The following is a 12,704-nucleotide window of genomic DNA, read 5'->3' as shown; positions in this document are numbered from 1 at the left end:
ACAAATAAAGAGCCATCATCAATAATAAATTATAAATACATCAATAAACCAACCAATAAATCAATCAAAAAAATTAATAATTTAAAAAAAAATCAATAAATAAAACATTTTCTACTTACTGACTGCAGCACCGGGAGCCCTCCAACAGCGTGCTGGGACGGGGCCCCCCCAGTGTGTCTCTGTCAGTGTCTCTATCTCTCTGTCTGTCTGTGTGTGTCTTTCTCACTCTCTGTCTGTCAGTCAGTGTCTGTGTTTCTGACAGCAAGGGGGTAGAGGGAGGGAGGAAAGAGGGAGAACGGAGGGAGGGAGTGTCAGTGTCCTGGGGGGCGGGGAAGCGGGGGTCAGGTCCGGGGGGGGGAGAGCGGGAGTCAGAGCAGGAGCTGGGGGGGGGGGGTTTGAGAGAGCCAGCTGAAGGGAGGAAGCAGGAGCTGGGCGTGGGAGGTGCAGCCTGATCCACGCCGTCCCAGTGAGCCCATTCGGCCAGGGCAAGAGGCTGCGTGCTTCGGGCCCCTCCCACACAGTTTTGGGCGCCTGGAGCTACTGCACATGCGCGCGCCCACTGTAGCGCGCCCGTGCAGAGGTCCAGGCACTGTTTTCAGCGCAGGGACCTGGCTCCACCCCCCACAGCTCGAGCTGCGCCGCGCCCAGCTCCAGAGGACCTGCAGGGAGCCGGAGAATCTTAAGTATTTTTTAGGCGCACTTGGCGCGCAAAACGGGTGTCCAGGTCGGGGCTGCGCCGTTCTTTGCGTGGCCCGAAACTTGGGCCCATTAACTCATGCTTTTCTATTTAGTTCAGCATTCTGTTTGCTGTTTTCTCTACTCAGCAGTGATTGGACATTTTAAGCACTAAGTTTATAAATACCCCTTTATTACTTTCAACTCCACCCATGGCTATTTTGACACTATTTAAGGAGCAAATGTTACTTTATTGTTTATATTAAATTTTACGTTCGTGTTCTGCCCACTTCGATATTTTATCGAACTAATTTTGTAGATCTCTGGTCGGTACCTTAGAGTCAGCATCCCTTCCAAGTTTGGTTTCCGCTGTGAACTTAAATGATGATGATCATCATCATCATGATCAGTTTGCATTGTTTCTGAATCAAGGTTGTTAATTTAAAATGGAAACATTAATAATCTCAACACCAATCCCCTGAGCACTTCATCCCAATCTACAAATAGCCCACCCCTGATACTATTCAACTAACATAGTTGCTGTATCCTTCCAAGTGCACTCAACATTTTTAGATGAGCTGAACTCGGGTACTTGTGTCACAACATTGAAATTGCATGACCTTTCCCAGACCTCCTGTAGGAAGTCCAGATCATAAATTTATGATGCTGCAAAACTTCATAGGTAAGACGTGATCCTTGAGTTTGCTCTAACAGAGTTGTTCTGTATAATGAGTTTTAGTCATACATCTCAAACTCAGCGTTCAGCAGTAAAAGTGAATTATGGTGTTATGTGCCAGGAATGAATGTACTAGTTTCCTATAAATGCCTCTGGCACTTTATCTAGGGGTATCCAAACTGTATTCAAAAGGTTTTGCCATGAAGACCTGGACTCATCCACTTCATTGGCCTAAACTGGGTCAACTTGGGTGAAGAGGGTCTCCTTGAAATGTGGTTGATTTTTTACGTGAATGCAGTGACCTTATCTTTACAGACTGGATGGTATTTCCTTCCGTATTTTAATTGAGTATTGGCTATGTTTTAATAAATATCTCCAACAAAAAAGGCTAATATGTAATATGCTATGGAATTCAAAATTTCTAGGTTAGTGTGATTTGTGATATTGGGTTGAGGAAAACTGTGGTAAAGATTTGTTCAAGTTTTTGCAACAAGGCTAATATAAATCACATCCATCTGGGGATTTTCTATACAAATGCTTATTGGTTGTTTATTACATTGTAGAATTCACTCTCAAAAATTGGAAAGTGAATATCTAGATTGGTTTAAAAAAGGATCCTTTTAAGTTCATTTTCTAGCTGAATGTTTAATGACACCGTATGGTCTGGTATTAACAAAGAAGCCATACACCTTGCAGTGTGTACCCCTTGGGTTATGCAACTGCACTGAAATGGGGCGGTTTGTAAAAAATTGTGGAATTCCAAAAAAGGACTTGGATCGCCTATAAAGTAAGAAGTGATTCCTAGCACTCTGCGGGGCCGAAATTCAGGTCCACCCGAAACCTGCTGCACCTTCCGTTTTTGAAGTGTTTTCACCGCCACATCGGCTGAGGTTGCCTCTTTCGTGAAATTCAGCTCTTTTTTTTTTAAACGAACTGGAAGTGGGTCACAATGGGGGCGGAACAGCAGATCACCAAGAAGAGGGGCGGAAATTGAGGTGGGTGGAGTCACTGCCGCTGTCAATCATCAATGGAGCGGTGACACGTCACCACATCTCTCCCCTTCACTCAAAGGGGAGAGACATTGCAAGCTCTCTGAACATTTTAGTTAGGTCCACTGGGCCACCAGGGAGGGTGTCGGCCGAGCCAGTGGCCTGGTACCCAAGAGGGGGTGCCAGGCTGCCTGTTGGTGGCCCGGCTGAACCTGGGGGCATATTTGGCCGGCCAACCTGGAAGTCGGCCGGCAAAAAAAATAACACGCCGGCAGTGGGCCTTCGCCTTTAATGGCCGCCACGCAGCCAAGTCCCACACACAGACAACAAGGTGCACCGACAGAAAAAAGCTGTTGGGGGCACTGCTCGGCGGATCGTGGGTTTTTGAAGCTGAATTTGGCTGGAGGTGCGAGAGATTGACGGTGCGCCTTTTGACAACGCACTTGGGACCGGTTGGCAGCAGCGGGGCGGAAGTGGGAACCGCCGGAAAATCCACCAAGGTGAATTTCGCTAGAGGCGGCCATTCAATCGGAAATCGGCAGCTACTGGACTCCGCCACTTGGCCGCTGCTTTCTGGCGTTAAGAGGCCTTTTTGGGAGGCTGAATTTCGGCCCCTACATGTCATACTTTCTGTCTATGTTAATGAGACATAGGTGCATGTAGCACTTTGGCTGAAGCATTTCCTTATGTTAACTTGTTCCCATTTTTTCTCTCGTTATTTTTAATCTTTATATTTAAATATTGCACATGAAGTTGTATTTTAATAAATCACACCTGCATATTTAAACATTAAGGTAAATTGTAAATTCTGTTTTTGCAATTAACTACCTGAATGAATTACTCTGTTCTCAGTAATTATCCATAATACCAGAATTGAGGTTTTAAATTTATTGATGCTGGTACCTTACCTTTCTGTTTTCAGGTACAGTTTGGGAAAATTTCTTAGACTATGAAAATTGCAGTCAGCAAGCTGCATTTCCATGTTCTGGACTTGACATCTTTAAGATTGGAAACCTGGTGGTTAGCCACTGTTTTCATGGTAACACTTAATATTCTTGATCTGTCCTTTTTCAGAATTTTGCCCTGACAGTGACCATTGTATCAGTGGTAAATTTTGTTGGAAAGAACTTGGAAATATGTTCCTGTTTGACTTGATTTTTGTTTAACACATTTTATTGGTTTGAGAATTTGGAAAATATTGTAAAGTACCATGTACTCTTTATAAAGTTCATTATTTTTATCTTTCCTTACTCTCAACTCTCTTTACTGTCAACTCTATCTTCATCCTGCCTTCTTTCATTTTAGAAAACAAAAACAACCTCTCACTTACCCTAAATACTGTATACAAGTAGTCTGGATCCTTGGTTTTGGCATTTTTTTAAAAATAAGTTGAGTTTGTTGCTTGGCATGTGTGTCTGACCTATATCTGGAGCTGAATTTTACTTTGCCAGGCTATTTTGCTCACCATTTCTTTGAATATGCAGTGTTGTTCCAGGATCATGGCATGTTGATTCAACAAAGAGTATGTGTAATCTGATTTGTTTCTACTGCTATTTATTTGTCCAAGAGAAAGAGGCCTGATGTATAGCCACATTTCATGGTGCACATTCAAGTATGTCCTTTTGAATTGCTGAGACCATTTCCTAATTTGCTTTGGTATTCATTCCCTTCAACATAGCATAGTTTAAATATTGCAGGTGATGCTCTTGCACATTACTGCCCCATATTTCAACATCAAGGCAAAGGTGGTAAATATAGCCTCCCCAAATTAGTAAATTGCCAATGTTTGTGGCTTTTTCTCCTCTGAATCAAAGTTACCACCTCCTGGGGTACAACCTGTAGCTGGCACAGTGTAATGGGAGCATTTTAAAATGGATTTAATCCATTGTGAACTGACCACAATATTGACTCCTTATTCGTCTCTTGCATGTTCCACTGCCTTCTGATTTTTTAATGTTTGCTTTAGATTCTGCCCTCCCCACCTGTTCTATTTGCATCTAAGCCCCCCTCCCAAGGCTTTCCTTACTTGATTTACTCCCATTACCTTCATAATGTGCCCCTCTTGCTCTGGTACTGAGGGGTGTTCAGATGTTGAAGTGAGACTTCCCCCGTGCTCCGAAACTAGTCCAACATCCCTTATAATTGTTAGTACAAGAATTGTCTCCCCACAGAGCTCCATGTGTTTGTTGTATGTGATCTGTTTTAGTATAGCTGTAATTAAGATGAGGATTAGAGCTGGACAGAGATGAGTGGAGTGTGTGGGAAATCTCCACAGATTTGAGAGAGAGAAAAGAGAAGTTAGCCTACCTGTTGAGAAATTGCCCTAATCCTCCATTATCTCATGTGTGATAGCTACTATTGATCCTTGCCTGCATACATTTTAGACCTGTTGGAGTGTCTGAACTATAAGCATTCATGTAGATCCAGACCACTATCTATCCCTTTTAACTTAAAAAATAATGTGTTAAACTATTAAATACCAAATTGTGTTTTGTGGCTTCTTGCTCCTTTTCTCTGCTTTGACTTTGTAGGTGTGAGTGTCCGAGTTACACCCTGCTTAATGTTGCTTACATTCCTCTGGGTGATTATAAATATGTTTCCCCCCCCCCCTTTTTCCTCAGCAGTGGTTAAACCTTTTCTCTACTTACTATCTGGTTTTCCTTTTACTTAAGAATGCATGAACATTCAGATCAGGGAAAGAAGTGAAAACATAGTAGGAGAATTGGGAAGAGGAAGAGATTTCTTCATGACAGTTAATCCTGTTGGGCTGGAAGGTTTTTGAGAAGAGAAAGGGGAGAGACATAGCAGGCAAGCCAGAGATCTAAACAAGTGGCTTGACTATATCACTGCCATGTGTTTAGTAGGTGCTGACATTTTCAAATTGGCAAGAATATACATCATCTTGTTGGGGAGGTGGCCAAATTTTATATATTCTGAAAAGAAATTCATTTTGACCATTTGGCATATCTACATAATCTGTCAGATACTTACTGATGACAATTGTATGCTTGTGGTTGGAGTGATTTCATCTCTAATGTGTCTGACTAATTATATTTCTCATTTAACATATCTTTTGCTCACTGATATCTTAGCTGTAGCAATTTTTTAAAGACTCTGAATATTTTATGAAGGAAACTATCTGTATAAAAATGTTTAATCTAGAAAAGGTTTGTGAATGATATATTTGTGATCAGGATCTTTCTACTGAGTTGATCATATCAAACCCTTAAATAAATTCAAAATTAAGTAGTAGATGAAGATGACTATCAATCCATTCCTTGATTAACTGGTGAGAAATGTGATTTGGTTCTATAAAAATGAGATGAGTAATAAAACTTTGATCCTCTTTGCTTCTCTCCACCCCCAAAGAAACAATGTTAAAATGATAAACTATGTAAAGCTATCAGATATTCAAAAAATTCCAGATGAGGACATTAAAGCCACTGTTGTAAGAGTTAACCTAGCAATTAAATAGCATTATACCCTGAGTTACCAGATGCCGGGCTCAATTTTACCCAAAGCTTTTTTTTGGAATACTTGAAGAGAACCGCCCATTTTTTGGGGGCCCCAAGTACGCCAAAAAAAAAATTTTCTAAGTTTCCCCGTTTGATTTCTTCTTTTTGGCGCAGCCTAACTTGTCCTTTAATTTTGGGGTTGGAGCCTTGATCTGCGCCAAAAGATCGGGTTGCTACGGTAACCAGGGACACAATACGGGCTGAGGCTGCAAAGTGAAACATGCAGCCAACTCGCAACACATTAAAATACATTTCAGCAACTTAAAAACACATTAAAAAAACATTGCAGCAACTTGGCTCCAATTATTAAAGTGCTCCCCCCTCCCAATGCCAGTGACGATCCCCGCCCCTAGTCCCGAGTGGCTTGCCGGTCTGCTTGCCCCGGCCGCCCCTAGCCCCGAGTGGCTTGCCGGTCCACTCGTCAGCCCTGGCCGAGTGGCCTGCCAACTCATTTGCCAGCACTGGCCGAGTGGCCTGCCAACCCGTACCCCAGCCCTGGCCAACTGGCCTGCTCCCCTATCCCTATCCCATGCCAAGTGGCCTCCCCCGCCCCTATCCCTGGCCGAGTGGCCTCCCGGTCCGCACCTTGCCCTGGCCGAGTGGCCTCCCGGTCCGCTCCCTTGCCCTGGCCGAACGGCCTCCTGGTCTGCTCCCCTAGCCCTGGCCGAGTGGCCTCCCGGTCCGCACCTAGCCCTGGCTGAGTGGCCTCCCGGTCCGCTCCCTCGCACCTTGCCCTGGCTGAACGGCCTCCTGGTCTGCTCCCCTAGCCCTGGCCGAGTGGCCTCCCGGTCCGCACCTTGCCCTGGCCGAGTGGCCTCCCGGTCCGCTCCCCTAGCCCTGGCCGAGTGGCCTCCCGGTCCGCTCCCTCGCACCTTGCCCTGGCCGAACGGCCTCCTGGTCTGCTCCCCTAGCCCTGGCCGAGAGGCCTCACGGTCCGCTCCCCTGCCCCTATCGCAGGCCGAATGGCCCGCTCTCTCTCTCCTCCCCACCCCCCCCACCCCACTCTCTTACCTCTCCTGCTGCTGCTGTCCGGGCATCAGCTGCACACACTTGCAGCGATTTCCTTGCCTGCGTCCATTTCCTTAACTCTGCAGAAGATTTTTTCAACAGAGGCCACATACGCTGGCCTAAGAAGAACTGGAGTAACTCTCAGCTGGCCAAACTTTCCTAAATGGCCAGAATTGGCGCAGGTGTCAGGTTACGGCCCCTTTGGCTGAAAACAAACTTGCCTTAAAAAATCGTAACTAACGGTGCAAATTGATCGGGGAAACTTTTTTTAGCTCAAGCCAAAAAAAGCGGCTTGCTCCAAAAAAATGCCGCAAATCACTGGGGAAAATTGAGCCCATAGTTGTGTATATAGAACATCCGTGTGAATGAAACAAAGCATAGAATTAAAGAAACAGCAATACATATATAAGGCTTGCTGTTTTACCATCATTAAGCATGCTCTAAGCAAGAGATAAGCAGTTGACCAGTGTCAAATCAGTAGTCCATAGAGAAACTGACTATTTTGCACCATAATTACAGCAGGAAATGAAAACAAATAAATACAATATCATTTCAAATCCTACAAATAAAACTTCTTTAAAGAAAAGAGCAAAACTGCAAAACTTAAACGATTAACATCCATAAAAAGAGCTCCTTGTAAAAGGTCTAAGGGTAACTTATTTCCAAGTTCTCTTCCAACAGACTCTACCAGTTCGGCACATAACCACCACAATGGAAGACTGCAACAAGGATCTCAGAAATACCAGTTCCAGAATATGAAGAGCACAGCATTCCGAAGCTTGAGGCTTGCTGCAAGCCTGCTGACTGCAGTTTCCACAGGCAAATGATGTAACCACTCCTAAATGCTGCCAAGAATTTAGTTAAAGCAATAGAAATAAAGATTACAAAGTAAATTGACCATAAAATCTCAATTCTGCTGTAATCCTGTGGAAATCCTGAAAGAATACGTGTTTCCACTAAAAAGTCTCTTATAGGAAGGTTGATTTCTTCGTGATGATATTTGTGTTAGTTGATATTTATTATGTATAGTTTACAAAAGACGACGGTTGGAATTTTTTTTTAAAGTTCCTTGTAATTGGTACAATATTTATCCAAAGGATCTTGTACACCTCTTAATTTGTTGGAGGAAGAGTACCTTGTTCACTTAATGATTGAGTTACCCCAGCCTAGACCATACTACACACACATTGCAATGTAATACACTCATTCTCATGATGTAGCTACACAGAAGTGACCCTGCTACTCTTTTTTCCCCCCACCCCCCACCTCCCCTCCCCAAAGTGCAAAAAACATGCCTTCTATAACCGTAGGTATGCCTATCTGATTCATGTACTAATCTCTAACATTGGTCTACAACAGACCCAGACATAGGGCAAGGAAACCCCAGTGATGGAAAGGTTTGGGAAACATCGGTCCAAAATCACCTGTTTCTTGCAATGATGCTACACTTGGCATATGTCATGTCTTCAATTACTCATATACTGTATCCCAAAATATTATTACAATTGGTTATTGAAGAAATGCTCCATGAAACTCAATCCCTTAGCAGAGATGCTATCAAATTCTCATTACTGACATATTTCTGATGGAGATGGTTGCAATATTTTTTATAATTCTAGTGCATTATGACCATAACGTGCCACAAGAAAAGGAATTCTATACAATATTAAGTATTTGTTCAATGTAGGCTGTGAGGACACTATTTGAGTTACTGGTGTTGGATTGGGATTAAAAGAATATTAGCTGGCATAGGTATATGGCACTGCGATGCTTGGTAGCTATCTCATTTAAAAGGCAAGTTGGCTCATCAAGTCTGTTCTGTCCAAGAGAGTTATGGAAGGAAAATGACCAGGGCCACTGTTCTATGGTAGCAGAATCTGTGTTAAATTACATTTTTATTGTGTAGGATTCTAGAATTTGCACTGGCTGTCAAACGCCTATAATCCATCTGCATGGCTGTGTGTATGTATGTCTTTAGAGGCAATGCTATTTTAGTATGTTAAAATTTATGCGGGACAATTTACCAAGTCAGAAGCCCATATGTGATTAGATGCGATACTGCACATGGCATTAAGGGATTGAAAATCGGGGTGAGTAAAAAGGATATGGAGGTTGCAGCAGAAGCAAGTTTAAAATATCTTAATTTAGCCCATCTATCCAAGTTCAATATCATTGAAAACGCCGATGTAAACCATTTTTTTTTGTGGGAAATATAACAAAAATGTCCATGCTTTTATAATTGTGACCCTTGTAGATGGTGCTGTGATGGGACTTTCAATATTAAGAGGTGTCACGCATTGTCTGTTACATAACACTTAATATGACTGTTCTGCAGGGTACTCAACTATCCTCCACAAAATGCTTTCTGAAAAAAAAACTTTTTTATAAGCTGAAATTTCTATTGTCCAAAATAATGATTTTAACACACAAAACTGCATATTTCACAATAAGACGATTGAATGTATTTACCAAATGGTTTTCTGTGCTTTTTAATCACATTAAAGTTTTTTCTTTTCTTGAAGGCTTTATTCTCCCCTAAAAGTCTGGGCTCAGACTTGGCTGAATTCAGATTCTGCAATGTATCAACGTTCCCAGGATGCAGCAGTATCTTTCAGTAGTTGAACTGCTGCAATATTTTTCTTTAGTTTCCAGTAATTTTCAAATTTACGTGAAGAAATTCTAGAGGATACATTTTAAAATCTTTCACACAGTTAAAGTTTATATTGACTTTTTTTCTTGGAAAAGTTTATTTTTTTAAAAGCCTGTGTATGGGGGAGGGGGAGATACTACTGACACAAATTGCAAATTTCACTTGGGTACTCATTCTTTAGTACAAGGTGTTATGTTAGTGGATCATGGAGTGGTGTTGCCACTGAAGTGGTGTTTCTTTTGGGTTGACTACACACCTTACTGTCTAAAGGAACTAGGTGAGGATCCTTGAGGGAATATTAAAGTAAAAAAAAGTAGAGAAGTCTCCAATAGTAATCTGTTTTGAGTATACTGGACTTTGAGCAGAATTCGTTGGGCATAAGCACACAATTCTGCTGTCCCTAATTGTGTTGGCTGATGTTTGGACCTTGCGAGATCCAAATCTTCAGACTTTTGTTTTATTTTAGAACAATGATCTTTCCTATTTCCATGTTGCAAATGTTTTTTTGAGACGTCGGTACTTTATCTGTGTGACTTTGAATGGAGGCTAAAAATAGTTGAACCAAGTTGCCATTGTGACTTTCAGCAGCACTCAAAATCTTTATCTCTTTTCTGCACCTTGTTGTTGAAGGTGGAGGCCAGTTTGTGACTTGGGCAGCTACACTGTCAGCCAAGTTACTGATAATCTTGAAGTTTTATTCTATCTATATAAATATTGACACTTTTTTTTTGCAAAGTACAGTTTAAAAACACTGTAGGATATACTTTGCATATGGTACTGAAAAATCTCTGCGACCCAGTTGAAATGTGTGAACTAAGTCATTAGCAAAATGAGGCAAGGTTCTCTTCAAATAGTTGTGTACCACATAAAAGCTCAAAATAATTTTAGTTAAACTTTTAAGATTGACAGTAAAATCCAGAAGGAATCACCAAGTATGTGAGAGAGCACCACCCTTCCAGGCTCTCTTTTTTTTTCTCTTCCCCCCCCCCCCCGCCAATAACTGCTGCTGTATGACTTTTCCAGGAAGAAGAGCCGCTCCACTGCTCAATGGTTAAAATTGGTAGTTTGTGTGGAATTAGGGTGTAGATTTGTGCCCATACTGGTTCAACCACTATAATCTACTGGGACACAGCACCAAAACAGTTTAAAACTGTATCATGCAGTTTTCCTTCCAACTTGTTTGAATGTAAAGGTCTGAACAGTAATGAGAACTAATTTTTGACCTCTTTGATTTCTGTACAGGAAGCAAGGTCACATGTGGCTCGAAGGTGATATTTACAGGTCCTTGAAAAAACGGCGGACTACAGATAAAGATGGCACTGGATTAACCCGGATTATTTCTGGCATTGATGGTCTCTGTCTCAGTGGGAAGATGCAATCCATAGACAAGATGATGGAGGTAAGAATGTTCACATCATAACCGCAGTCTTGACAAATTCCTACTGTGTCTGCATTGTCATCTGCAGGAAGCTGAGCACCTCAGGTCCTCTGCAGCACCTTTTTAAAAAAAAAAAATCTTGTAGCTTAGCAAACTGTGTACATAGAATTTCTGCTAAAAACATACAGCTCTTGTGTAAACAGGGCACTTGTCAATTGCAGCATCCCAGTTGCTTTTATTTTTGATATGGTACGCCAGCAAGGCCGCATTTAATGTCCATCCCTAGTTGTCCTGAGAAATGGGCCACCACATTGAGTGTAGGTATTGTTTTTTTTTAAATGAGTGAGTGGTTTGCTAGGCATTAAGGGCCCAAGTTTCGGGGCCCGGACCTGGATGTCCGTTTTTCGCGCCACAAAGTGCGCCAAAAAAAAAAACTCACCTATTCTCCGGCTCCCTGCAGGTCCTCTGGAGCTTTGCGCGGCGCAACATGAGCTGTGGGGGGCGGAGCCAGGTCCCTGCGCTGAAAACAGTGCCAGGACCTCTGCACATGCGCGCTACAGTGGGCGCGCATGTGCAGTAGCTCCAGGCGCCCAAAACTGTGGGAGGGGCCCGAAGCATGCAGCCCCTAGCCCTGGCCGAATGGCCTCACTGGGGCTGCATGCTTCGGGCCCCGACCTCCGCAACTCTCCTTCCTCTCCCCTCCCGCCTCCCCCCAACGACCTCCGCGACCCCCCCTCCTCTCTTTCCCCCCCATCTCCTCACCCCCCCATCTCCTCTTACCCCCCTCTCCTCTTAGCCCTCCCCTCCTCTTCCCCCCCGCTCCTCTTCCCTCCCCCTCTCCTCTCCCTCCCCACTTCTCCCCCCCCCATCCTTTTCCCCCCCCCCCATCCTTTTCCCCCCCCCCATCCTTTTCCCCCCCCCCATCCTTTTCCCCCCCCCATCCTTTTCTCCCCCCCCATCCTTTTCTCCCCCCATCCTTTTCTCCCCCCCCATCCTTTTCTCCCCCCATCCTTTTCTCCCCCCCACCTCCTTTTCTCCCCCCCCTCCTTTTCTCCCCCCTCTCCTTTTCTCCCCCTCCTCTTCCCCCCCCCGCCTCCTCTTCCCCCCCCGCCTCCTCTTCCCCCCGCCTCCTCTTCCCCCCCCGCCTCCTCTTCCCCCCTCCCCCGCCTCTCTTCCCCCCCCGCCTCCTCTTCCCCCCCCGCCTCCTCTTCCCCCCCCGCCTCCTCTTCCCCCCCGCCTCCTCTTCCCCCCCCGCCTCCTCTTCCCCCCCCCGCCTCCTCTTCCCCCCCGCCTCCTCTTTCCCCCCCCCTTCCCCCCGCCTCCTCTTCCCCCCCGTCTCCTCTTCCCCCCCGCCTCCTCTTCCCCCCCGCCTCCTCTTCCCCCCCGCCTCCTCTTCCCCCCCGCCTCCTCTTCCCCCCCGCCTCCTCTTCCCCCCCCGCCTCCTCTTCCCCCCCCGCCTCCTCTTCCCCCCCCGCTCCCTTCCCCCCCGCCTCCTCTTCCCCCCCCGCCTCCTCTTCCCCCCCCGCCTCCTCTTCCCCCCCCGCCTCCTCCTTCCCCCCCCCCGCCTCCTCTTTCCCCCCCCTCCCCCCCGCCTCCTCTTTCCCCCCCCCCGCCTCCTCTTCCCCCCCCCGCCTCCTCTTCCCCCCCCGCCTCCTCTCCCCCCCCGCCTCCTCTCCCCCCCCGCCTCCTCTCCCCCCCGCCTCCTCTCCCCCCCCCGCCTCCTCTTCCCCCCCGCCTCCTCTTCCCCCCCGCCTCCTCTTCCCCCCCCCCCCCCCCGCCTCCTCTTCCCCCCCCCGCCTCCTCTTCCTCCCCC

The 12,704-nt window shown here is 45.5% G+C and overlaps 1 protein-coding gene across 2 annotated transcripts in view; it reads left to right on the top strand.

The window, feature by feature from the left end:
• The window catches only part of cdc14ab (cell division cycle 14Ab), a 231,351-nt gene that overhangs the window by 146,895 nt on the left and 71,752 nt on the right, over nucleotides 1-12,704 (top strand). For both annotated transcript variants that reach the window (XM_070887250.1, XM_070887251.1), the window contains exon 11: nucleotides 10,756-10,912. In XM_070887250.1, the coding sequence (XP_070743351.1) occupies nucleotides 10,756-10,912 (157 nt within the window). The remainder of the gene's footprint in view (nucleotides 1-10,755; nucleotides 10,913-12,704) is intronic.

This window comes from Pristiophorus japonicus, chromosome 8, assembly GCF_044704955.1.
Source record: "Pristiophorus japonicus isolate sPriJap1 chromosome 8, sPriJap1.hap1, whole genome shotgun sequence".
NCBI lineage: Eukaryota > Metazoa > Chordata > Chondrichthyes > Pristiophoridae > Pristiophorus > Pristiophorus japonicus.
The sequence above is the reverse complement of the archived record's forward strand: the minus strand, read 5'-3'. Positions and strand labels throughout refer to the sequence as shown.